At 35.1% G+C, this 26,435-nt stretch overlaps 6 protein-coding genes, 1 long non-coding RNA gene and 1 pseudogene across 8 annotated transcripts; 5 read left to right on the forward strand and 3 right to left on the reverse strand.

Annotated features, from left to right (window-relative positions):
• Positions 1-507: 507 nt before the first annotated feature.
• LTV1 (LTV1 ribosome biogenesis factor) lies at positions 508-1,927 on the reverse strand. Its single transcript, XM_065315338.1, has one exon. The coding sequence runs from the start codon at positions 1,526-1,528 to the stop codon at positions 575-577; it is 954 nt and encodes a 317-aa protein (XP_065171410.1). The 5' UTR covers positions 1,529-1,927; the 3' UTR covers positions 508-574.
• Positions 1,928-2,269: 342 nt separating this feature from the next.
• On the reverse strand, positions 2,270-4,096 carry Gmppa (GDP-mannose pyrophosphorylase A). The gene is made up of 5 exons (XM_065315337.1): positions 3,878-4,096; positions 3,618-3,816; positions 2,838-3,540; positions 2,519-2,783; positions 2,270-2,452 (listed from the first exon to the last, which is right to left on the reverse strand). Exons 1-5 carry the CDS (start codon positions 3,921-3,923, stop codon positions 2,352-2,354), a joined length of 1,314 nt encoding a protein of 437 aa, XP_065171409.1. The 5' UTR covers positions 3,924-4,096; the 3' UTR covers positions 2,270-2,351.
• Positions 4,097-7,571: 3,475 nt separating this feature from the next.
• On the forward strand, positions 7,572-18,346 carry LOC135801907 (protein Wnt-7b-like). The gene is given in 6 exon segments (XM_065315433.1): positions 7,572-7,782; positions 12,910-13,136; positions 17,129-17,254; positions 17,257-17,399; positions 17,466-17,853; positions 17,910-18,346. Coding segments are annotated over 6 exon segments (1,122 nt in total). The 5' UTR covers positions 7,572-7,696; the 3' UTR covers positions 18,062-18,346.
• Positions 15,153-16,843, reverse strand: LOC135801910 (uncharacterized). Its single transcript, XR_010550476.1, has 2 exons — positions 15,764-16,843; positions 15,153-15,703 (listed from the first exon to the last, which is right to left on the reverse strand). It is a non-coding gene; the product is annotated as an uncharacterized lncRNA (long non-coding RNA).
• Positions 18,347-18,414: 68 nt separating the features above from the next.
• Positions 18,415-20,790, forward strand: LOC135801904 (cytochrome P450 9e2-like; annotated as a pseudogene).
• On the forward strand, positions 20,767-22,597 carry LOC135801906 (cytochrome P450 9e2-like). The gene is made up of 3 exons (XM_065315432.1): positions 20,767-20,957; positions 21,016-21,511; positions 21,566-22,597. The coding sequence occupies exons 1-3, from the start codon at positions 20,920-20,922 to the stop codon at positions 22,463-22,465; spliced, it is 1,434 nt and encodes a 477-aa protein (XP_065171504.1). The 5' UTR covers positions 20,767-20,919; the 3' UTR covers positions 22,466-22,597.
• A 92-nt stretch (positions 22,598-22,689) lies between these two features.
• Positions 22,690-24,026, forward strand: LOC135801908 (transcription initiation factor TFIID subunit 8-like). The gene is made up of 5 exons (XM_065315434.1): positions 22,690-22,958; positions 23,018-23,116; positions 23,181-23,368; positions 23,420-23,567; positions 23,626-24,026. The coding sequence occupies exons 1-5, from the start codon at positions 22,832-22,834 to the stop codon at positions 23,976-23,978; spliced, it is 915 nt and encodes a 304-aa protein (XP_065171506.1). The 5' UTR covers positions 22,690-22,831; the 3' UTR covers positions 23,979-24,026.
• Positions 24,027-24,129: 103 nt separating this feature from the next.
• Positions 24,130-26,386, forward strand: LOC135801905 (cytochrome P450 9e2-like). 2 transcript variants are annotated; one of them, XM_065315429.1, is made up of 4 exons: positions 24,130-24,241; positions 24,379-24,588; positions 24,652-25,147; positions 25,202-26,386. In XM_065315429.1, the coding sequence occupies exons 2-4, from the start codon at positions 24,389-24,391 to the stop codon at positions 26,090-26,092; spliced, it is 1,587 nt and encodes a 528-aa protein (XP_065171501.1). In that variant the 5' UTR covers positions 24,130-24,241; positions 24,379-24,388; the 3' UTR covers positions 26,093-26,386. The 2 variants fall into 2 exon arrangements, with proteins under 2 accessions (XP_065171501.1, XP_065171502.1); XM_065315430.1 differs by having other exon boundaries at positions 24,146-24,313.
• Positions 26,387-26,435: the final 49 nt, after the last annotated feature.

The raw sequence follows: 26,435 nt of genomic DNA on the forward strand, positions 1-26,435 counted from the left end.
TTCACATCCGTACACTATGTCTATCTCTGTCTGATTTGTAGTGTCTGTAAATAAACGTAGGTTAGAAAGAAATAATCGACATTGCCAAACAGCTGGTCGACAGCTTATCGGTCATGATTCTAGTGTTATCAGCTGAATTACGCGCAGACAACGTGACGACAACTTTGAGAAGCATAATCGAGAAGGTAATAATTAAATCTATATCAATGTTTATAAAGAACAGATTGAATATAACGCGATGTCTTTGTTTCAAAACAAAAATGTTGATTTGAAATCGAAAGTGGGGTTAAATGATATTTTGCAGACGTAAGCTAGGCAACCAAACATACAAAACAAAATTTGTTATATTTAAACCAAAATCAACAAGAAAAAATGTTTGCAAGTTATCAAGGTCGTTAAAAAATGTGTTGCTAGGAAAAGTTTATCGATATTTTGCATAGTTTATAGTTTGTATTCGTATCTCGTGACGCACGCAATCATTCATAGTAATAATTTTAGGTCACGAAATTATTTGCAAATTAAGCGGATTATTCCGCTCGGATATTTTATTTAACATAAAATTAATTATGACTCGTTATAAGATACGATTGCCTTGAATATTCATTCTGTTGTTAATGTTTATCTTAACTTGTCTCTTGGCTTCTTCCTTGAATGCCTCCGCATTGGCTTTCTTTTCAATTCTTCTCTCTTTTCTGTAATCTTTGAGTTCTTTCTTTCTGATATTTCTTTCTTCGGGAGTTTCTCCCTTTGGTCTAATTGACAGCGTCGACAAAGTTGATAAAACGCTCTGCGCTCCAACCGACTTCGCTCCTGCATTTCTCCCTGACGTTGAATCATCTAAATTCTTCAATGCTCGCGCCGTCAGACGATTTGACTCGATGACTGGAATTCCACGGCTGTTTAATTTGATTTTATTAGACTTTGGTTCAGATATAACTTTCGGATGGTTATACAAATTGGAATATGTCGATAGGATACTTTCACAATCCCATTTCTCTTTTGGTTTAACTTCAACCTTGTCAAACTCGTCATTGGAATCATCCGAATCCTGCTCTTGGTTGATAACGCAATTTTTGATGACTTCTTTATCAAGTTTCGAGCGTTGTTGATCGCGTTCAAATTCCGCTGCGTATTGCAATAACAAATCGGAATTTTCCGGCACGTAGCCGGCAATTTCGTCGCAATCAAGTGGACCGATCTCGGTATCATCATATTTTGCAAACATCTGCTCGAACCTTTCATCCAGAAGCGTTAATTGATCATTTCGTTTAATATCTGAACTAGACATTGAATAATCTGTGAATCGTGATTTTGTTTCTTCATCCTTGAATGTAAATTGGCCCCCATCAAGAGAACCAACTTCATCCATTGCTTCATCTTCAAAATTTGAACTGACATCACTTCTACCATCCTCTTCATCATCATCATAGTAGTCATCTTCTTCATCAGAACATTCAGCATTAGCTAAATTCATAAAATCATCTTCTAGTTCATTGTCAGGGTCATCATAATTGAAATCTTCATCCATAGCAGCTATAATATCAGGATCTAAGTCTAATCTAAGACCAGAAGGTGCTGCCTTGTTCAGTAAACCTACATCTTCTTCAACTGTTGATGCAAATACTGAACTTGGCAATGTTAGTTTATCTTTTTCCTTTTTCTTGCCATCTTTGTTGCTGGGTTCTGTAGGTACCCATTCCACAACATGATTGCTTTCTTTTAAATGTTGTAAGTAGTTGTAATCATCATCAAAGAATATGCCAAATTTATGTTCCTCTTCTTTGGCTTGTTTGGTTTTCTGTTGGGTTGTATTGCTGACTGGTAGTAAGACTCTTTGTGGGGCTGTTTCGTCTGCTGTAAGGGGTCTTGTTGACTTCTGTGGACAAGGTGGAAGGTGACTGCGTTCTTTTTGTCGATGAACTTCTTTTTAGGCTGGAAAATTAATTTAAATATGGAATGTATTGCAATGTCATAACCTATAAATTTATTTATTTGCTTATAAAATGTTTTAAAGATGATAACATCATGTGCAACAATTGTTTAAGGTAATATTTATAACTTACCATGTTTAATATTTACTATTAAGCACGTTTAGGGCTGTGTAGATCTAGCTTTCTAATAAAAACACAATAACCATGTGTTCGTAACTGTACTGTTTTGACAGAAAATGACAGTCGTGACATTGGCAATACAAGAATAACCTTAGGTTAACGTCATTTTTGACAACTGCGCATTTAAAACTTTTGTAATGAAAATAAAATGAAACGAATCGAATAACAAAATATATATTTAAAAAGAAAAAATAAAACATTATTTAAATATTTGATTATAAATTGTATTGATTATAAAATTCATAGAATAATTTCGTTTTTGAAGCTGCGACTTAGTTCTTTGTTTGGCAGTACAATGGTGTTCAGCAAAACCATTTCGGATGGCACAGACACTGAACAACCTGTAAAATATAAACAATATTGGTTTTATTTACTTTACTTCACTTTAAACTTGAGTTTTTAGTTACCTAAAATAGTAATTGACGGATTTAAACGCCCATTTTCATTGAAAAGCGGCGGATTTTCCATTTTCGCAAACGGTTTATTCGGATCAGGATCAGACGGAGTTCCCTCTATCCTTGCCCATCGTCCAACATGAGAATTCTGTCCGATTATACTATGTAAAATCAAACTGTGGTCCTCGATGGTCGCCTTAGCTAAAACAATGCTTTCCCGGATGCGCACACCCGGCCCAATTGTGACTTCCGGTCCGATGCTGACATTTGGTCCCAACTAAAGACAATTTATTACAATTTCTAAGTGATTAACGCAATAAAAAAAACTTACAACAGCTGTAGGATGAATAGTTGCACTTGGATGAACATAAACATCGTTAATAATTCGACATTTCGCGCTTTGATTATCCCCAGCTGCTGATAGAATACTCTGCGACAATCTCTCCGGCTTCTTAGCCCTGTACAACTCAAGATAATGTTTATTTGCGTAAATCGCCGCGCCCGCAGTCTTCAACTGCGACCACCAATTTGTAGTTTGGAAAGCAAATAATTTTCCAGTTGCCGCCAAGGGAGCCAAAACTTCTTGTTCAAGTTGAATGTAACCAGCCTCTTTAGCTCCGTTACCATTGCCGTTTCCATTACCATTACCTTTCAAGTAATCGTCTTGCTTCATGTGGAATATCTCGCCAATAATTTGGAAGATATCCACTGAAAAGCAATAAGTTCCGCAGTTGATCAACGCGGAGACGTATGAGCTGGGTTTTTCGACGTAATGTCTAACTTCAGAGGTAGATTTATCTGTGACCATACAACCATAATTGAGAGACTGTTGGCGAGTTGCCTCCGTGGTTAAAATTGTTGCGATGCATGCAGGGCCGCTATGTTTGTGGAACTTGTACAGATCAACCAACGGAAAATCTGCACATACATCACCATTCATAACGAAAAATGCAGAGGGATTACCAAGACGAATTTGGTCCCTGAAGTGGTAAATTCCACCTGCAGTTCCAAGTGCAGTAAATTCTTGGAGATATCTTTAAAAATAACAAAATATTCAGTAAAATATTAAATACAATATTAAATATCATATTTTAACTACGAAATAATTTACCTAATATTAACATGGTACTGATTTTGCATGTCATTAATAAAACCTTGAATTTGTGTGATGGGATAATAGCCAATCAACAATATTTCTTGTAAACCTTCAACTGATGTGCATGCTTCAATGTGATGCTGAATTACTGGCAATCCAGCAACAGGAAATAATGGTTTAGGTATGTCTAAAGACAAAGGCCTAAATCGTGTCCCTACAACATTCCAAGATATAATTATATAAATAAACATTTTGAAGTTTTTTGAAGAATATACCTTTTTGTGAGCCACCAATTAAAATCACAGCTTTTAAAAGCACCATATTGTACGTTTTTGTGCTAAAGTGCGGGATAGAGCTTATTCAGCGTTGTGTAAAGTGTGTTATGGCTCTTATCTTTGTTGGACACGTCCCTGCCGGTGATAAACAACAGTGTTATATGCAATATTCAGTTTGTTTGGTTCATTTTGACGTTTGGGAAGGCGCGACGTGTTTAGACAACGCCGGGATGCGGATCATATAAATCTGTGGAAATGGTTTATATTGCTGCGGTGTATTTTGGGTTGCCTATAACAATTGTTAAAATTGTTATCTAAAAATGTTTAAAATATATTTCTCTTAATATTAATTTATATTATTTATTGTGAGTTTTATTTACTCCGAATTTAATGTTTTATTACATAAAACTTTCAATTAACTTGTATAACACTTGATTACATGCATTTCCAAGCGACATTACTGCGTAATTCAGGTTTATATTCAATTTACGGCCGCGCCGTAATGAACGGTGATAAGCAACCGGTTGTTTGGTTTGCCTCCTTTCTCACTCGCTGATTATCTCTTTATCTGCGCAGCGGCGAGGACCATGCGGTGAGGAACGAAAGTATTATGAAGTACTTATTCCTGTTTTTCGTTTTTGTTTAATCTGTGTCCCATGCATTTCAGTACTTCGCTTTTTTCTCTGTACAAAAGAATGTAAACGCGCGAATAAAACCGTATGGCCCAAAGGGTGAGAACTTCATTACGTCGGGAATGAAAGCCGCGGACATACACTGAAAACTTTATTGATATACCAGCATATTTGATATTTTATAGTGGAAACTAATTCAGTTATAAGTAATAAAACATAAAATAGAGAATATACCACCTCATAGACGACCGATGACTATAAAATTATATTGGTAAGTACTGAAAGATATCTAATTTATAACTTTAACATTTGAACGCGTGTGAATATTCGTACACCGCATGGTTTCATATTCCATATTTTTAATTTACCTACGAATTTGTTTGCTTAATTCGTTTACAATGTACGTAATCTTGTGTCGTGCACACATGCGCAGCAGATACCCGTAACTATTATGTCACAACTACTCATAGTGCACGCAGTGTTAATAATAATAATAATATGTGTACGAATATGAAATCATAATTGCAGGCTCGTAAAACTTGCGATTGCCACTAATAAAACGCGTTATTTATGTGCGGCGTGCATTTGCCAACGGATTATTAAACGAAATCAAACGATTTAATGAAATAATACAGCGAAATGCACTTGTTTGTTGTTAAACTCTGAGCTGTTGGAGATGCAGTTGCGTTGAGATTATCTGTGCAAATTGTTTTTAATTGCGCGTCCGATGTGATTATTTACGATCCTAGCGGGACATTAATTAGAGATTTTATTTTAATTGTAAGTGAAATATGATTTTATTGCTTATTTATTGTTTTTAACATTTTGTATTTATATGTAAACAAAATGTGTAAGAAATTCACATAGCATTAAAGCAAAAGTTTATAAAAATTCCAATTTTTTTAAAATTTTTATGTTAAATTGTAGTAAAATATTGATTAAAATAATTTCCTGACAAATTCATGGCTAATACTTTGTTGCCTACATCGAATGTGGGGATATTTATGAGGTACTATTGTTAATAGGGCGTTGAGTGCAGATCTATTGTGAGTTTTATGTATAAAAGTATCATTAGCGTGTCCTCCGGGCTGTAGTTCCGTTTGGTCGTTTCAGACTAGTTGCACTTTTTCGATTCAGGCAATTAAATTAAAATAATGCGACGAATCGTCAATCGGCCATTGTTAACGAACTTATCACGCATACCAAACAAAATAACAGTGATTTTATTCTTTTAAAAACTTATTTTATAGGTTAAATAAAGAATAATTTCCATTATGGCGAATTATTACATTTATAGGTTAGAATACATTGAATAATATTACATATCTTGATTCTAAAGGTTAAATTTATCATTCAGATGCATAATTATAACATTAATTATGCATTGCTGTAATAATAATCAATTGCGCCTGAGTTATCGCCGTCTGGGAGCAAATTGATTACCGCAATCAGTGAACAGGTTGTTTAGAAGGTAACCAAAGTGAATAATGACTATAACTTCTACTAATCATCGATTATCTCCATAATCTATCAACATGCTAATGAAAAATTAATCCGGGCGCGCATTAGTTCATTTTAATTCGCATTAAATCATATCATTTCGCATTAATTGAGACTTTTAAGTCTAACGAGCTGGTATTTGCATAATCGTAATGTTTATAATAATCGTAGTGAAAGATTGCTTCTTGCGCGACGCTTGCTGATTGGAAAATAAACAATCGCCCATGAGCCGCCTGTGTGAGGTGACGAGTGCTGCGCGATTGGTCGATGTTATGATGGTAATGATGCTATCCATGCTATCCTTGGATGTGCACAGCCGTAATTTGAATATGACACGAGCGCTTAATGTCGTCGTTAATATTCCGCCCATTTCGAATGCATTTTAATTCGTGAATGTTTTATTAGCGTTGGCATTTGTGATTTGGTGGGCAGTTTCGAACAATTTCAATTTCAAGTGAAACATTTACTTGGTTTATATAAAGTGGGATTTAAAGGTTTCCAGGATTAATTAAAAGTTTAATAATTATAATAAAAACAGGATAATAATTGGCATAAATTTGTGTTTTTAATTTAATTGAACACTTTTTCAAAGAAGTAAAAATTTTTAACAAAAACGCGAAAATTCTGTTCTTAAAAGACAATAATTTGGTTTAGAAACAAGAATAAAGCCTAAAAAGGTGTAACCAGCAAGAATTGCGTTTAAAATAAAAATATTCACAGTATTTTGACACATTAACCCTATTTTGACATTTTATGTGTGTTTGGTTGCCTACATTGCATAAATTTAAGGTACAAGAAGCAAAAACGGTCAAAATCAATCAGTTATTAGATGCAAAACTGAAAAAACACTGAATTTAATTAAATTTTGAATAAATAAGTACAAATTTCACTATTTTAAACATGTTAATCTAACCAAGTGTACACTAAGTAATAAAAGTAGGTAGTATTTTACGCGAATCAGCATTTGAATAAGCAATTAATCGAAAAACAATTCGTCATTAGTTCCATTTAATTCCCCGCGCTCAGTTCGGAATTGAAATTCGATTACGACTATATTCCCCGAGCGCGCACTCAAATGCACAATAAATTAACGGTGCGTCAACATTTCGCCTCGCATAAATTTATGTGCATCATGTTACTGTTGTGTTACCAGTCGTTAGTTTTGCTGCACACAGTTTGATAGTATAGTTTACGGTGTGACTTAGGTAGTCATGGTAAATATGCGGATTCGAATCGCAACAAATTGCGGCGATTATCGTGCGGCGATGCGCGAAACAATTACATTAGTGGGGATCCGCGATGGGGAGGCGATGATTGGTCGAAGCCACAGGTAGTGTGCGCGTGGCGGGAAGGTGAGAGATCCAAGAGAAGCGCGCTCGACGCTGGCTGCTTGCGAGAGACACTCGGCGCAGATCAAGAAATACGTATTTCAAAGTTGGGCATCGCGAACGAAACTTATTCTAAACTTTTAAGTGAAATATTTATTAATTCTAGTGTAAATAAAATGTGATAATGTTTTATTTTATAAAAAGTGTTTTTTTTACATCATAAAAATGTAAAATAAATTTTTGGAAGTTTAAAACGGAAATAAAATAAGTTTCAAGTGTAAATTAGTGAAAAAAGCGTCAAGGATGTCAGGATTAAAGTGATTATCAGTCGAGGATGAGCGTTCGTCCAAGTGTCCAGCATGCGTGTCACCCCAAACGGCAACAGACGAGGATTCTTCCAGTTTTCGCCAATTCTAGTCACGTTTTTAGCGTTTGCCCAATTTAGGTAAAGAGATAAAAACATTTTTCTTTAAACAATAAATTCTACCGCGTCATGTTTAAGTAATAGCCGCAGCGAAGAATGTAATGTGAGGTAGTTAGTAGTGGATTGTAAGGTTGTAATATTTGCAGGTAGGCATGTCGTGAGTTGTTCGAACACGCGTTGTTGTGGCCTGCAGCGCGCAATCCTGCTATCATTACGCGAGCTTATATAGTCGTATTTTGCTCAATGCGATGGCCACCATTCTACGTTTATTACAATATTACGAATAGCGTCGTTGCGCCGCGTTTTATTAGAATACGTCGGACATGTCCGACATGACTTTGCAACGCTTACGAGATAATGCCTTTTCTATACGCAATTCCGTAGAAGTTAGTAATGAATTTTAAGAAAATTACTCTCACAAAAAGTTGAATCACGTTTTTCCTATTTTTCTCAAAAATTAAGAAAAAAAATCTTTTTTTTAATAAAAATATTATTTAAAAATGTTTATTGATTTTTTTAAATTAATTTTATTTCATTATTTTCCTTTGAATTTTTTTAAATTTTACTTTTGATTGATTTTAATTTGAATGCCGAGTGTAAGGTGATGAGTTGAAGACGATAGTCTGTTGAGCTGGAAAGACCGAAGTTCAAAGCTAATGCTTATTTAGCGGCTTTCATTGCTTCGGTGAAGTGATATCGTTGAAAAATCGGAGATCGACGTCCACGGCTGAATGGCGCTCATTTTGCCATCCACTCTTTAATCTACATTAACGATTAAGAAACTATTAAGCGCTGCAGCGCTTCGTTTGTTGCTTCAGTCGGTCTGTCCGCGTACGTGATGCGCCGATGGTTTACAAGACGATTTATTTCAAAATATTGCAACATAGAAGCGCACAAAGCAAAAATTTATTATTTTTGTGCTTTTAATTAATTGGATAAAGAGTTGAAAATTGCAGACACGAGACGAATAAAATGAATATATTTATGAGTATAGGTAGGTATCTTCTGGTTTTGCATTAGTTGGGATAAAATTTTGATTAGTTAAGGGGTTATATTACTAGGAAGTTTTGAAAAAAAATTAAAAATTGATTTTTTTTAAAGTTTCAATGCTAGAAATGATATTTATATCATAAAACAAAATTATTTAATAAAAATAAACATTTAATTTATTTTTATGGCAATAAATTGTTAATTTATTAAATTTTAATTGTTTTAAAAAGTAAATTTGGTTAATTAAATTATTTTACCATAAATTTTCTATAAGAATTAAAATTTAATTTTTTATTGAAATAAAATATCCCCTTAAGTACACTTAACTACTTACTTAAGTACGTACGAATTACACCTTAGCAGTATGCGCAAGCGCACAATGAATTACGCTATCGCAATCGCAATCTCTAGCGATCTGCTAATAATTTTCTCGTCGTTGGGAAAATATTTCGGCGTGCTGTAGGCAGACACACATTATTTATGTTGCTGAGCGCACGTCTAACTTTCACTCGTCTTTGTCGCAGATGTAGAAACGTTAGAATTTTGATTCTATGAAAACTGCAACATTAACTTAAAACATAACATAATATTATCAAATAATTACTCAAAAGAAAGTTTATTATTACTTTCATATTAAATTACATACCTACATATTTTGTATACGTGCATAAAGTAACATTTTATGCACGACTGAGTAAAAATATAACCTCAAAGTATTATTTACACACACCAGTTGAAATTCATTAGTTAACTTAGTGTTAATTGCACGTCATTTATATTTACCCAAATATTATCATGCATTTTAAAGCCGTGTTTTAAGATTTGAATGTTTGCACATTGATTCTACGCAAACATTGCGCAGGAAACAAAGGATGTTTGCTTTTTCAGTTTATGTCGTTTGCGTTGTTGTGTTTGCACAATGCTAACGTTACGGTATACATTATTCTATCTCATAACGAAAAAAATTAGTAATTTGGAAAATTTGTGCGTTACAAAGTTTGAGAAATAATTATGTTTAATGATTTTCGTCTCGACATCATAATTAGTAAGGGATGCGAACGCGATGCGCGAGACCACACCGCAACCACAAATCGTGTAGTGGTGCTCCAATTGACGTGACGGGTTCGAAACTGGTCGATGATTTATGAACAAATCCATGGACATGCGTCGAACGCAACATCCCTGCTGCCCTGGGGGCTGTTCTCGTAAAATTACGCTGTGTGTGGCTCGAAAGGTTTGCATTTTAATTTGTAGCGAGAAATAATTAAATTGGGAAGCTGTGTTCTTTTATTTTTATTTTTAAGCGTAAGGGAGCGTTAGGTGCAGTGTTAATTGGGTTGCATATTTAGAAAATCACAAAAAGTGTACAAATGCGTAAAATAAGTAATAAAAGTTGCCTAACACAATAAAAACATCAAAAAGTTAAAGATAAAATAAATTTGAAAAGAAAATTAATGAGTTTAATTTAAATTTAATAAAAAACACAATAAAATTTGTTTAATACTCAATAATATTTTTAAAATAAGTAAATTTATTAAAAATTGGTACTTTTAAAACACTTGGTATAAAAGTTAGTTGTTTCCTTTGACATATTCGACATTACTCATTAGTTCCAACAACGTTGTTTACTCAGACCGTTTTAATGCCAGTAAATCTGAGCACTGCAGCGTGGCTGAGATACGAGCAGCGGTGGTGAATGGTCGCGAGGATGCTCGCACGAGTATTAATAATAATGAAGAAAATTGAGCTGTCGGCGTTAGCAACAGGTGGCGAAAAGCACGAGCGCCTTGCACGCGATACGCTTTGGTACTTCGTATTTCATTCACACATTTCCAACCATCGATGATTTTAATTACTTCGCTCGAAACGAACAACAAAGTAAACATAACTTGAAAAAAAAAACTAAAAACCAAATCGATTAGTCAACTTTCACAAGAAAAAAATTTAATTTCCTCTCGCATTCACCGGAAAATTAATTAAATTGGGTCCCAATCTTTGGGTTAAAACAAAAGAAAACAAAGCACAGATTTAGATTAAATTTGAAGATATAGTTTTTTTTGGATTCGCTGAAGGGGACGTTTAACACTTTGAGAAATGAGAATTTATCGATGTGTTTCCGAAAATCTGAACATAAAGCACTTAAATCACGACGAGGAAAACAATAGCAGCGATTAGTTGGATGCCGATGATACTATTCGATAGTGGCGCAGTGGTTGTGAACCTTTTTCCGAGGGTAATTTATGTTTCTTGTTGGGGTGTGAACAAGGCGGGCGCAGCGACGATCACGTTTTGCACTTACCTTTGCTCGGATTCAAGGGTCGTTACGATTGATAACACTTTTTGTGTACAAATATTTTCATCTTACCTACTGAGTACCCTTAATATGTACACTTTTCTTACAACTTTTGTATTTTGCTGAGAATAGGTTTTCTATTATATATTATTTGTTGTTCATTTTGTGTCACACAAAAAATATAATAGGTATTTACTTACCTGAGCTACTTAAAATCTTTGAAAATGTCTAGTTGGTTGTATAAACACAAAAAAACGTCTCAAGAAGATTATCTGTTTGTGTAAGATGGTATTTCCGGTTTGTCATATGGGAAACATCCTCTATGTGTCATTAAAAGACTTGAAAACATGAGTAAGTAATTATTTTTAACTAAAATTGAAAAAATGCTATGTTCGGTTCTTGTACCGTACCTCAAAGCATACGGTAAATTCTTGTATCTTGCGTAAGTCGCACACAAGTCACAAATCATCGATAGATGTAATGAATAAAACAGCACTCGACGACAGGCCAACAATATAACTTTAATTGCAATTAAACTATCACTATTGCACTGTACTGTTTACAGGATTTCCATTTGCGTTTATAGCATAACCTTATTTCAACTAGTTATTCGCCAAGTGAATAATTTCAACATGCTGGGTTTTTGTGGGAAGTTTGCGCGAGTCGTGTACGGTAGATATCCGACAGACAATTAGAAATTAATCTATTAAATCAGCGAGCGTTCATAAATCATGCGCGCAATATAATCGCCGCTGCGAATGGGACTATCGGCGATAAATAACATAATCCCATACTTTGCAGCGCGCATAATTTATCGCCGGCGAGCGCATGCTGCACACGAGAGCGGCCATTTGCATAGCCCGCGCGCGCGCGCGCGCATAGCGGCGAATGTAACGATTTAATTTCTTCGCGTTTAACAACTATTTATTACTTCATTAATTGCACACCTTCGCGCGGCGCGGTGTGCCGGGCTCTCGTAAAAATCGGCAATAAATACTCGGTAATTGTCTATTTATTTGCAATGACGTGAAGTCAAGTTGAAATGAAGTGCGTTTCATTGATTGTGATGAATTATAAATCATTCTAATAAATTATATTGTTGGAAAAACTTATGTAGAATAATAGGAATCGTTTTATATGTACAGAATATTAGATTTTATTACAATATTTGCAATAAAATGTTTTTCTTTTAAGTCAAAATTGAGAAAAGGCTTAATAAATTTTGTTTTTATGTTTTTTGGAGTTTTTTGAGATAAATTATCAAAATTTGGCCGAAAATTGATCCAATTGAGATAATTTTATAATAAATTTCTTTTGTTTAAGCATACTTTTAACACAAACAATTTTAAATAATATTTTAATAGCATTTCTTTGAATTTTTCAAAAAATTCGGAAGGAAAACAAGAAAATTCAGTTAAATTTAATTAATAATTAATTTAAGACATTATTAACTGAATTTCTGTAAAAATTTGTCTGCTCAACTAGTAAATACATAATTTTTAAAGTTTTTTGTTGATTTTGCAGCTTTTACTCATAAAAACAACAAAACTAACACAAAAATAAATTTTCTTTGTTTATAAACTAGTTAAACATATGATATATACCTCCATGCACAATATTTATGTATAACATTCATTGTGGTTTGTTAAAAAGCATGTCTACAATGTCCACTACCTACTTAACAAAACTGAACAACACTCCTGGAAAGCAAACATGCGTTGACAGCTCAATTAACTTTCCCAGCCTGTCCACCACTACTTACATAATAAACATAACTTCCAAGCCAATTTCCTACAAGATTAAGTGCGTGCTCAATGTTGATTTATGAATAGCAAAATCTCTAGCTTCCTTTTTCCTTATTTCAGGTACGTTTGTTGCATTCTGTCGCTGAACGCCGAAGTAATTTGCGCGCGAGTGTCGGGACTGACGGCGAAACAGCGCGAAATGTGTCGTACAGATCCGGATGCGATGGTTGCCATCGGGGATGGAGTCCGATTAGCTCGCCAAGAATGTCGATATCAATTCCGGCATCAACGATGGAATTGCACAGCAATTGGAAATCCGGAATCTTTTGGACACGTTGTTGTTGTTGGTAAGTTTTTTCAACTAATAAAAGATACAATAAAATCTGTTGAGAGGATAAAATCATAAACTATGCGTTAATTGACATTATCCGGTTTATATTTGACGATTCAAATTATAATTTCGATTCGACTTTTACGTTTAAGCTAGCGGATAGCGAGAAGAGACGAAAAATAAAATAAAACTTTAATGAACCACTTATAAGTTATTATAAAACCGATAAATATTCGTTGGACGATGCATTCCCAACCACGGAATATTTTTTCTTATAGATGTATTTAAGAAACAAATGATGACCGCCTCAGGTTGTATTTTAATCAATCAAAAAGAGAAAAAGAAAAAAATTCAGAGAAATATTTGTTGCTCTTTGAGATTAAAAAAAAACTTAATTTGTTTTTATATTGGCTGCATTCATCGATTGGAAATACGTCGCGCAATAAAAATTAATAACGCAATAAAATTAATTAAAAACGTGACGCCTCTCCTTCGCGTCGATCGCACGACACGATCACCGGGCCCCAGAATTTATTCTTTTGTGCGCTGAATTTCGTTCCCATGGCTCGCAATAATAAAGGATTGTCGTCTTCTCGCAATCGGGCGGGCTGGGCAGGTTCGGGACGCAATTATCCGCGGATCGAACGCAAAAAGTTGTAGGTGTTGACGTACTGCGTGTACGTGCTGCACGCGGCGCGCGAACAAAGCGAAACAATTACTCGGCGCACGAAAACGTCGCGCGTGGGACTTCCACTCGTTTTGTTTGCGCAAATGATGATCATGCGGCGCTGATAACAACATCACTCGAATCTGTCTTACTCAAATGGGCACTTGTTACTACACCAGCCAATAATCATAAATTACTTACTACTTTTCTACATTTCTACATATAAGTGAATACAGTAGCTGTTTTTCTTCTTTAATTTTGAGGTTAGGTTGTTTATGCGTTTGAAACTTTCCCATGGGTTGTCATGGCTTGTGTTTTGCTGGCGTTTGATCTTTTCGCTTAGATTTAGTCATTGCTTATTCACTGCACGTACTCATCTTCCTCTTCTCTCGACGCGGGCGCAAGGTTTTAACCATGTTTGGCGATATTAACAAACCGCTTCGTTGCCTACCTGTCTTTTCCTGTCAGCTTCACATACATCTCTTGTGAGTGCATGCAAAACATCAACGCCATCTGGATTAAACATCTGGAAGTTATTTTTAAGGTTATTTTGCTGTACGAGTTGTAAAAACAATAATTTATGCTTTTTTCATTGTTTTTTTCAACGCCACACGTATTCTAAGCAATTTCTAAACATTCAGCTCGTGAAGATAGATAACGAGATGTCAGCATATAAATGGGAATGGAAATTGCGCGCCGCTACTTTTTGCGGCAAGTAATAGTGCGCGAGAGGTCGTAAATATTAACAAGCGTGCTTTCAACAGAAGGCCCATTACACGGCGTTTATTTAATAAATAATAAATCTGAATATGATGCCCGCCGATGTTGATGCATTAAGTAAAGCAAATAATTTCATCGACTGCATCAGGAATTCAGTAAATTCAGTTCAGTTGATTTTATTTTTTATTTTTTATTTTTTGTAAAGTCGAGATGAATAGAATTCTTGTCTGTTCTTTCGCTGAAGAAGAACCAGAATCTCCAGAATCCTTCGACCGCCGTTGCGCCGCTTCGCCGACTCGTTGCGATAACGTTAATTACCTTTTCCAGCCTGCGTTTCATTAGCGTATTAACGTATTTATAAGTTTGTTGATATTCTCGAGATGCTTCGCGACGGTTTTTGTCTCCAATCTCTACCGGCCATAAAGTGGATATATATGAAGTTCTTCAACCAGCCTGAGCTCGGTTTTATCGAAATGCAGCATGAAATGAAGCCAGTTGAAGCAGAAATGTTAAATGAATGCTAAAAATTGCTTATTTTTTGCTTCGCTTTTTTAAATATCAGCAAATTAAAATATCAGACATTCTCCAATAATTAATTTTAAGTAAGTAATAAACCAAGTGTCTTAAAATTGTAATTATTCAAAATTTGTTAAAAATATTTAATTTTTATTTGAAACTTAATAAAAATGTAAAACTGTTTGATTGGAATTTGTATTAAATATGTGATGGAAGCATGAACATCTTTTTTGAGACATTATAAGAGAAAAAAGCTTATAAATATGCTAATTTTGTGTAAATAAACTCACATTCGATTTAGGAATACATATAAAACTTGATATAATGTGATATCGTGGTGATGTGGATTCACCGGAACGTGTGGGTGATGTCAATGCATAATACGACATTTATTCACTGAATTTAATAATCGTTAATAGAATAAATGTGTACTTTACATACCAAAATTTAAAATACTTTCTATAAATGTCCTAAAAGTTGAAAATCGTTGAAAATCGTGAAATATATAACTAAATACACCGAATGCTACAAAATATTTGTGTTTTGAACAAGATGGCGTCATCTTATTGTGAATCATTGTCCATTGTCTGTCAACATGCTGTCAATTTGCATGTTTCGCTTGTTTTCGATCGTGTACGATGCGACACGACGTGAAACGTGAAAATTTTAATAACTATAACCTAAAACATTAATTTTACCGTACACTCTGTATAATATATTCTATACATATTCAAATTTACACTTCAATATTTTTTCTAACGCCAAGGAAACTCTCAAAGTGGTAAACGATTCCCGTAATCACAAGACGATTGGCGATTTTATGGATCGTCCATTATTCGTGTAATGACAGCGTGGGCGCAGGCGAACGATAAACGGTGGCACCAGTGGCACTTCATCGCTATGCGCCGGAATGAATATTCCGACTCGATACTGAATTTGTCCAAGCATCTCGGACTCGTCCTTAGCGCGTATGCGCGCGCGCGTGCAACTTAATCTGCGCTGCTGGCTCACGGCTGCACAAAGCACGCACTTAACTTAAGTAGACAAGATTAATCGATGGTAATTCGTTGCGTTTTCAAACTAGCAACTATTCTAAAATGCTTAAAATACTCTAAAAAATATACCAACTTAATTTAAAGTTTTCGAGGTTATACTTACTTATACTTAATTAAGTTGTTGGTAATTTCTTAAAATAACGATTTTTTTGTCCTTTTTTGGTGGTGCCGAGGCGAGTTTAAGTTGAAAGTGACAGTTATGGTGCATTAATAAGTCGGATAAATAATGATCTTACAAAATAAGATTCGTTTTACATTCTCGGGTGCGCTCAGAGCAGATTATTGTGTTATTCGAGAAGCTTATAATCTTGCGACGTGCAATAAACTATCGAATTAAAATAAAATACGCGCATAACCTACTCGAGAGTTAAAAAATCCCCCGCTGGAGGTCGCTGCAGTCACAGATGTTATGTTTTCACAAAATTCGTTCTGCTTTCATCAATTTATTACGAACTTAAAATATCTCATTATAAATTTAATTATCTCCGCAATGTTCCATCACATGAAAACGATGCGACGTGCCCAGAATGCATTACAGCCGGATTCGTAATGGATTGTTGTGAACACAATGGCGGCTTTTTTTCTACACGCACCGCGTTTGAGAGACGAACAGACGTCAAAAAAGCGACTTTTATCGAAACAATATCTTCGGATGAAACTTTTCAACGGGATCGTCTATCGTATAATTTCTAGATTCAGCGAGGCGGCGTGCCCTTTGTGCGACCGAGACAATTCGAAGGCGTGAAGGCCTGCGTCGCATACGAAATAAGCTGCGCGATTGTGGCGCTTGTCTCGGACTTTCGCACTCGATGCGCGTCCGCTCATGAACACGCGCGACACGGCATATTAATGTTAATGATCGGTTATCAAACACTTCACCGCCGCGCACATTTATCACATTTATGCAAAGATGCAGCTAATGGCGTCTTATTATCATATTCATATAAATTTTATATGAAGATTTCAACTTGTAGGTGTCAGAATAGTCGGGTGAATCAAGAAAAACAAAACAAAATTGCGTTGATTTATTAATATTATATTTTATTAAAGGTTCAAGAGAAGCAGCTTTCACCTACGCGATACACAGCGCAGGGGTGACCTACGCCATTACAGCCGCATGCGCACGAGGTAACATCTCCACCTGCGGATGTGCAACAGGTCCACGCCCTCGGGAACCCACCCTGCTGGATGGAAGTGGTCGGGGTGTAGTGTAGACGTTGCATTTGGGATGCGTTTTGCGCGGAAATTCCTCGATGCCAGGGAACTTGAAGGCGACGAGCGGTCTCTCATGAATTTACACAATAACAAAGCTGGTCGTAAGGTTAGTATTAATATGTGTTATATATGCAACCAATTGTACATTAATTTGTGTTGTATGTTTAAATAGGCGATTAAATTGAATCTCATCACCGAATGTAAATGCCATGGTGTATCTGGCAGTTGTACGATGAAAACCTGCTGGAAATCTTTACCACCATTCCGCCATATTGGTGATAATTTAATGAAAAAGTATTATCGCGCACGGTCGGTAGCCACCATGACAGCACAACCTCAACTTACATTACACAAACGTCTAGCTCCGATTAGACCTCAAGATTTACTCACAACCACTGGTAAAATTCATCTAGTGCTTAAAAAAGGCAGAATTCCCACGAAAAAACGTCCAAAACAAACAGATTTAGTATTTTTACAATCATCTCCGAATTATTGTGAGAAAGATCTGGCGTCTGGTTCACTCGGAACCTACGGCAGGAATTGCAATAGAACTTCACAAGGTAAACTCGCTAACAACGCTTATCTCTATGATATTTAAATTAATTTCCAATTTCAGGTCACGACGGTTGTAATCTCATGTGTTGTGGACGAGGATACAACACGCACCAGTTCAATAGACAGTGGCAGTGCAATTGCAAGTTTCACTGGTGCTGCCAGGTGCAATGCGACACGTGCAGCGAACGAGTAGAAGAATACACCTGTAAATAGCGTTGCCATGTTGGCGACACCCTGTAGAAGGAATTACTTATATGCATATTTTTATACGTCTATTATTCGTTTCAAGTCTGAACGCGAGGAATACTCATTTAATGATATAATTTATTGCGGTAGTGTCAACATGTAAATAGTTTAATTATTAGTAACGGATTAATTCATTTCTAACGCTAATGAACGGAATGCTGAGACGGTTTGATTAATTACCATCATTGAAGTAATTGCACATATTAATATCAAAGTGGAATAAAAATGATTAATACCGACATGTTTTATTTACATGAGAAGTATTCTTGGTTGCATATAGTATTTAAGTGGATAATGTTGATATACTTGAGATTATTTCTTATTGTTGACCTTCAGTAATCTTATATGTCTTTATTTATTTATGAAAACATGAGATAACCGCTTAAAAATTTAGTTGAGTTACATACAGCTGACGAACAAGTGTTTTAGGTTGTAATAATGTTTTGGGTTTTGTTTTTCGTGGCTGCTGTGTTATTCTTTTATTATGTTCTTATTAAACCTCAACTATACTGGAAGGAAAGAAATGTCCCTCAAGGACCACCGTATCCTATACTGGGTGACCGCTTTAGATCGTTTTTGAGGCTGGAAACTACAACTGAAATGATTCAAAATGCTTACAATCGTCACCAACATAGCCGGTAAATTAATTATTATAAAGTTTAATTCATTGATAAATTTATTATTGTAGATATGTTGGAACGTATCAAGGAACTCTGCCAGCGTTAATGTTGCGGGATCCAGAATTAATCAAACAAATTACCGTCAAAGATTTTGACCATTTTGTTAATCATCGACCGTTCGTCTCTGCGAAACAGGAGCCATTATGGAACCGAAATTTACTTTCGCTGAAAAACGAAGAATGGAAGACAATGCGCGCAACTTTAAGCCCGACTTTTACTTCCATCAAAATGCGGGCGATGTTTTCTCTGATGCAACAAACTGCACAACAATTTGTTGATTTTTACCTTAAACAAAACAAAGATATTCTGGAATTGGAGCTAAAAGATTCATTTACTCGTTTTGCTAGTGATGTTATCGGTAATTGCGCGTTTGGTGTGACGGTAGATTCACTGAAAGAACCAGAGAATGAGTTTTATATGAAGGGGAAAGATGTTACTAATTTTGCAGGTTTCCGGAGAATTTTAACGTTTACCTTAAGTTTGATTGCGCCACGGGTTGCATATGTAGGTTTTTCCTTAATATTTATTACTTATTTTTATTTTATGTTGTTAATAATATCAAACTTTGCAGTTTTTGGGATTACGTGTGTTTAGTGAATCTTCCACTGCTTTTTTCAAAACGTTGGTTAAAGATACTGTGAAGGTGCGTGAGGAACAGAAAATTCAACGTCCTGACATGATCCACCTCTTGATGGAAGCTCGTAAAGGTCAATTGAAATATGAAGAGTCCAACGAACAAAATGAAACAGGATTCTCAACCGTAGAAGAATCTGAAATCGGTAAAATTCTAATCGACCAAAGATTGTAATGAATGATGATGACATGGCCGCGCAAGTATTTATCTTTTTCTTTGGTGGTTTTGATACTATTTCCACCATGATGTCATTTATGTGCTATGAGTTGGCTGTCAATCCTGATATTCAAAAGAAGCTTATTCAGGAAATTGACGTCACTTCGAAACAAAACAACGGAAAACTTACTTACGATGTTTTGAACAAAATGAAGTATATGGATATGGTAGTAACTGAGAATTTAAGAAAGAATCCGCCATTTTCTTTGACAAATCGAGAATGTACCAGACCGTATATTATTCAACCGGAAAGACCTGGCGAGGTTCCTGTTCATCTAGAAGAAGGCGCTTTACTGCTGTTGCCTCTTGCAGGAATTCAACACGATGAGAATTACTTTCCGAATCCGAGTAGATTTGATCCTGAACGCTTCTCGGATGAGAATAAAGATAAAATTGTGCCATATTCTTACATTCCATTTGGGGCCGGACCAAGAAATTGCATTGCATCTAGATTTGCGTTGATGGAATGCAAAACGTTAATGTTCTACATCTTGAGTAATTTTGAAGTTGTTGTTATTAGCAAAACAACAATTCCGATGAAGTTGGCCAAAGGTCAGATTACTCCGGCACTTGAGGGTGGATTTTGGCTTGGTCTTCAACGACGTAAAAATGTTACTACTTTTTAATTAAAACAAAACAAACAAATTTTTATGTTTTTTTATTAATTTCAACACTCGGGACTTATAATCTTTATAAGAATATAGTTTTTTTAAATTTATTTTATCAGGATTCACATGTTTTGAGACAAGATCTACAGTCTCTCGAGACACACGATTTGGAAAAATTGGATTAAACTGATAAGTTATGGTATTGTTTATTTGAGGACCATTATGTATCACTATCGTTTTCGCCAACATATGTAATTAGAAGTATGTTTACAAATAGCGGTTCATGGCCTTGCTTGAATATTGATGTCTCATTATATATCGATTAAATTTTGTTAAGTCATTCGCCTGTGATTCAGCATAAATGCAAGTAGACGTAAATATCACGCAAATAATTAGATTAAATGACCGTATTTTTCATCTCCACTTGAATTTCAAGCATCTGACTTGTTATATAAAGTTGAATAATTGACAACATACTTTAGTATAATTTAAAACACGCTCCGAATTAGTTATATAGAACCGATACAATGTTTTGGGTGTTAATATTTGTGGCATCAGTATTGCTGTTTTATTATTTCCTAATAAAACCTCAACTGTACTGGAAAAAACAAAATGTCCCCCAAGGATTTCCATATCCGCTTTTGGGGAAAACTTTAAATCATTCGTGGATTGGAGACTACCACAGAGATGATTCAGAATATATACAACAGTTACAAAAACAGACGGTAATTTCATTAAAATCATTTCACTTGTCATCAAATTCTAAGACATTTTTATTCACAGATATGTTGGAATGTATCAAGGAACTCTACCGACGTTAATGTTGCGTGATCCAGAATTAATTAAACAGGTCACTGTGAAAGACTTTGATCACTTTGTTAATCACAGGCCCATTGTTTCGGAGAATCAAGATCCTGTGTGGAATCGCAATTTGCTTTCTTTACAAGATGAGCACTGGAGAATAATGCGCGCGACACTGAGCCCGACCTTTACCTCCAGCAAAATGCGTGCCATGTTTAAACTTATGGAACAAACTGCACAACAATATGTTAATTTCTATCTGGAACAAAAGAAAAACACTATAGAATTGGAGGTGAAGGATTCGTTGACACGTTTTGCTAACGATGTGATTGGAAATTGTGCGTTTGGTGTGAATGTAGACTCACTTAAACAACCAGAAAATGAATTCTATTTGAAAGGGCAAGATGCTACTGATTTTGCCGGATTCTTGAAATCGCTAAAGTTTCTCATTAACTTTATTTCGCCTACTTTTGCTGATGTGAGTAGGATATATTTAAAAACCAATTTTAATATAATTTAACATTCCTTACAGTTTTTCAGAATACGTTTGTTCAATAAATCTACAACAGAGTATTTCAAAACCTTAGTTCGGGATACTGTAAATTATCGTGAAGAGAAAAAGATTCATCGACCTGACATGATTAATCTCTTGATGGAAGCACGTAAAGGAACATTAAAATACGAGGAATCTAACAATCAAAAAGAGGCAGGATTCTCATCTGTTGAAGAATCTAGTATTGGTAAAGACACCAAAACAACGAATATTGGCATGAGTGATGAAGATATGGCTGCGCAAGTCTTCATCTTTTTCTTTGGTGGTTTTGACACTGTTTCCACATTGATGTCATTCATGTGTTATGAGTTGGCCACCAATCCTGATGTTCAGAAGAAGTTGATTGAGGAAATCGACGAGACATTCAAAGAAAACGATGGAAAATTAACTTATGACGTGCTGAATAAAATGAAATACATGGATATGGTTGTCACAGAGACTTTGAGGAAGAATCCTCCATTTATTTCGACTGATAGAGTGTGCACTAGGCCATACACTATTAAACCAGTAAATGCTGACGAGGAACCGGTGCATCTAAGAGTGGGTGATATTGTTCTTCTGCCAATGTCGGGCATTCATCACGATGAGGAATATTTTCCTAATCCGAGCAAGTTTGATCCAGAACGATTTTCTGAGGAAAACAAGGACCAGATTGTACCTTATTCTTACATTCCGTTTGGAGCGGGACCTAGAAATTGTATTGCGTCTAGGTTTGCTTTGATGGAGTGCAAGACATTGATGTTCCATATCTTGAATAATTTTGAGATAACTGTTATTAAGAAGACAACTATTCCAATGAAGCTTGAAAAGTATCAATTCAATCCGGGGCTTGAAGGTGGTTTCTGGCTGGGGTATCAGCGACGCCAGCAAATCAGATAAAGATTTTTAATTCGGTGGACAACATAGTTAAACTATGAAAAATATTGGCGCAATACCAAATTTGTAATTTTATAAGAAGAATATTTTTTTGAATAAAGTACTATGTACTTAAATCAACTTAACAAAATGAAAGTATTTCATTCTCTGTGTTTCTAAGATTGTATTGTTACTAGTTTTTAAAATGAGATGGCGCTGCGATGCACTATCTGAAATTTTATGTATTCCTCAGCTAACAGCTTGTAGATTCGCTAGGGTTATGTACAGTTGTGTTTATTTACTTCATAAGGTTGTTTGATACACAAATATCGTGTTGTCGCAGATTTTGTAAGAAAAACAAGCGCAATTTCTGAGCACAATTCAGCTAAAATGGAGCCTCAAGTGAATCCATATCGAAAAATGTTAGTAGCGGGTGTATCCACTATTTTATTAGAGCTTGGGATTGATACTGCAGAAGGTGAAGTCCTAGAGACATTAACAGAAATGTTTCAGTGTTGTAAGTTTTCAAAAAACTTTGTATTAAGCAAACCACTAATTTCTGTACATATTTATTAGTTCTAGTTGAAATTGGGAACACTAGTAGGAACTACTATGAGTTATCAGGAAGAACAGAACCTTTGATTGCAGATGTCATATTAGGTTTTGTTGAAATGGGTAAATAACATTACAAATAATTCTTTGAAATATATTTTGATGGTGTTGCCTTATATTTTTATAGGTATTGATTTCTCAAAATTAAGTGATTTTGCAAAGGGTACTAAGAGGACAGTCTTGCCATCACTGCAGGCACAAACTCAGCCAAAACAATTGAATATGCTAAGAGCTGGAGTGAAGCAATCTCTGCCTAGTTTTATACCATCTCATTTGCCATCTTTCCCAGATCCACATGCATATATCAGAACACCAGTAAGTTCACATTTGTTAACTCAAACATTTACTCTAAAAATGTAATTTTAGACACATAAACAACCTGTAATTGATTATGAAGCTATAAGAGAAAAATATGCAGTACAAAAAAGAGATGTGGAGAAAGCTTTGACTAAATTCTTGGCAAAAACAAGTCAAACACATAATTTATTTGAGAATGATGAAATAATGTTCCCATGTAAGTTTATAGATATTTAATAAGTGTTCAATTTAATCTTTAATTATAAATGTTTTAGTGATCTCTGTTAAACCACAGTTTCCACCGTATTTAAGCGCGTTACTACCACAAGATCAAATCTTCGATCCCGAGGAATTGGAATACAAAGTTGAAGAATTAAAAACACCGCCTAAAAAGCGAGTCAAAACCGACAGTGAAAAGAAAAGGAATCTAAAGATGAACCCGACGATATGGACGATGACGATGAGACAGAACCGGAACCCGAAAAAATGGAAGAAAGCCCAACGCAGAGTAACGTTGACATTGATAACCCGTACTTGGCAGCAACAAAACTACCTAATCATGCGGCAGAGGCACAACGTTTGTAATTTGAATAATTCTGTATTCATTGTTTACTTTTTATTTATATAAACATACGCAATTTGATTTATAAAACATTTAGTAAATATTAAAACCCAATGCGGTATTATGAATAATTATTATATAAGTGGGAGTAAAAAATCACGTGCGCTGCTTATTTTACACATTAGTAAAGAGCAACTATCTCACTCTTCTTAATTATAATACCATTAGAAACCAAGCAGCCACTGACAAGTGGCGCTTCAAGGACTCACGATAATTTTGTTTTCGGTCTACCGTAAACAACGTTTACAATATTTCACAACGTTTCATCGGTAAGTGCAACTAAACGTAGATAAGTAATTTATTTAAAGGTTTATAAATAAATATCAAACTTCAAGTATCTGGTGAGTGATATATATTTGTGGATAACTGTTAGTTTGCGCTGAAACGCTTCACAACTCTGTTTCAGATTTAATACAATGTTTTGGTTTGTGTTTCTTGTGGGAGCAGCATTGCTGGCTTATTATTATATTATAAAACCTCAACAATTTTGGAAACAACGAAATGTTCCACAAGGTTTTACCTATCCGATACTTGGTGACAACTTTAAATTATTGTTTGGATTGGAAAATTCCACTGAAATGACTCAAAACGCCTACAATCGCTTTAAAAGCAGTCGGTGAGTATTAAAATTACGATTTATTAAAATCTAAATATTGACAATATCTTTTTAATGTGTTAGCTACGTTGGAATACATCAAGGAAACCGACCGGCGTTGATGTTGCGTGATCCTGAATTAATTAAACAAGTTACCGTTAAAGATTTCGATCATTTTGTCAATCATAGATCTATTATTTCGGAGAAGCAGGAACCGTTGTGGAATCGTAATTTGCTTTCGTTGCAAGGCGATGAATGGAAAAAAATGCGTGCAACCTTGAGCCCGGCCTTTACCTCTTCCAAAATGCGTGCTATGTTTTCGCTTATGGAACAGAATGCACGACAATTTGTTAATTTTTATTTAGAGCAGAAAAAAGATATTATTGAATTGGAGATGAAAGATGCGTTTACACGTTATGCTAATGATGTTATTGGGAATTGCGCGTTTGGTGTAACTGTGGATTCACTTAAAGAACCAGAAAATGAATTTTATATGAGAGGAAAGGCTGCTACTACTTTTAAAGGTTTCTGGTCGATGGCAAAACTTACTCTCAACTTTATTTCACCTGCGTTTACCGATGTAAGTTGATAATTATAAGTTTACATTAAGAATAAATTCATTTCTGGATTGCAGTTTCTTGGAATACATTTATTCGATAAAGACGCCACAAATTACTTCCAAAACTTAGTTCGAGAGACTGTGAATTATCGTGTGGAGAAGAAAATTCATCGGCCAGACATGATTAATCTCTTGATTGAAGCGCGCAAGGGTAATTTGAAATATGAAGAGGTACACGAACAAAAAGAAGCAGGGTTCTCATCAGTTGAAGAATCTAGTATTGGTAGAGGCACTACAACTAATGTGGGTATGAGTGATGAAGACATGGCCGCACAAGTCTTCATCTTTTTCTTTGCTGGTTTTGATACTATTTCCACGATGATGTCATTCATGTGCTATGAATTAGCTCTCAATCCTGATGTTCAAAAGAAGTTAATCGAAGAAATTGACGAAACATTTAAAGAAAACAACGGAAAATTAACTTATGACGTCCTGAATAAAATGAAATACATGGATATGGTTATAACAGAAAACATGAGGAAGAATCCGCCTTTTATTTCGGCAGATAGAGTGTGCACCAAAGCATACACCATTCAACCGGAAAAACCTGGTGAGAAACCCGTGCATCTTGAAGTGGGTGATATGCTTCTACTTCCAATGTCGGGTATTCATCACGACGAGGAATATTTCCCTAATCCGAGCAGGTTTGATCCCGAAAGATTTTCAGAGGAAAATATGGACCAGATTGTGCCTTATTCCTATCTTCCCTTTGGAGTGGGACCTAGAAATTGCATTGCATCTAGATTTGCGTTAATGGAATGTAAAACATTGATGTTCCACATTTTGACTAACTTTGAAATTACTGTTATTAAAAAGACAACCATTCCGATGAAATTAGCTAAGTATCAGTTCTTCCCAGCAATCGAAGGTGGTTTTTGGCTTGGTTTCCAACGTCGTCAACATTAAAGTTAATTTCATGTTTAAATTCGGTCAATATAATATGCAACGCATGATAAAACTCTGCGTCAAGGTCTAAACAGCAAACTAGCGATAATCAAGAAGACGAAGCAAAACATAAACACAATGAAAACCAGTTTGATTCTTATCAAGAAAACGCTACGCAGAGCATCGACGAACAATCACTTTGCAGTACTAAAACAACTAGCATAAGCATAAGACAGACATTATATTAATCTTGTATCGTGAATAAATCTATATTCATTGTTTAATTTAACTAAATACATACATACTTTTATCTAATGTGTATTAGTGTAAGTGTTTCATTTTCTATTTATTTACACACACGTGA

Source organism: Atheta coriaria, unplaced genomic scaffold (assembly GCF_025399875.1).
Source record: "Atheta coriaria isolate IRGN ID8LTWV9N9 unplaced genomic scaffold, Caltech_Dcor_3.1 hic_scaffold_13_pilon, whole genome shotgun sequence".
NCBI lineage: Eukaryota > Metazoa > Arthropoda > Insecta > Coleoptera > Staphylinidae > Dalotia > Dalotia coriaria.

Coding starts and splice junctions, on each gene's coding strand:
- LOC135801908 (XM_065315434.1), top strand. CDS start 22,832: ATGGAGCCTCAAGTGAATCCATATCGAAAAATGTTAGTAGCGGGTGTA. Junction 23,117..23,180: donor ATTAGGTTTTGTTGAAATGG/GTAAATAACATT, acceptor ATATTTTTATAG/GTATTGATTTCTCAAAATTA. Junction 23,568..23,625: donor TGATGAAATAATGTTCCCAT/GTAAGTTTATAG, acceptor TAAATGTTTTAG/TGATCTCTGTTAAACCACAG.
- LTV1 (XM_065315338.1), bottom strand. CDS start 1,528: ATGGATGAAGATTTCAATTATGATGACCCTGACAATGAACTAGAAGAT.
- LOC135801906 (XM_065315432.1), top strand. CDS start 20,920: ATGATTCAGAATATATACAACAGTTACAAAAACAGACG. Junction 20,958..21,015: donor AACAGTTACAAAAACAGACG/GTAATTTCATTA, acceptor TTTTATTCACAG/ATATGTTGGAATGTATCAAG. Junction 21,512..21,565: donor TTTCGCCTACTTTTGCTGAT/GTGAGTAGGATA, acceptor CATTCCTTACAG/TTTTTCAGAATACGTTTGTT.
- LOC135801905 (XM_065315429.1), top strand. CDS start 24,389: ATGTTTTGGTTTGTGTTTCTTGTGGGAGCAGCATTGCTGGCTTATTAT. Junction 24,589..24,651: donor AATCGCTTTAAAAGCAGTCG/GTGAGTATTAAA, acceptor TTAATGTGTTAG/CTACGTTGGAATACATCAAG. Junction 25,148..25,201: donor TTTCACCTGCGTTTACCGAT/GTAAGTTGATAA, acceptor TCTGGATTGCAG/TTTCTTGGAATACATTTATT.
- Gmppa (XM_065315337.1), bottom strand. CDS start 3,923: ATGGTGCTTTTAAAAGCTGTGATTTTAATTGGTGGCTCACAAAAAG. Junction 3,817..3,877: donor AATTGGTGGCTCACAAAAAG/GTATATTCTTCA, acceptor GGAATGTTGTAG/GGACACGATTTAGGCCTTTG. Junction 2,784..2,837: donor CTATTCATCCTACAGCTGTT/GTAAGTTTTTTT, acceptor AATTGTCTTTAG/TTGGGACCAAATGTCAGCAT.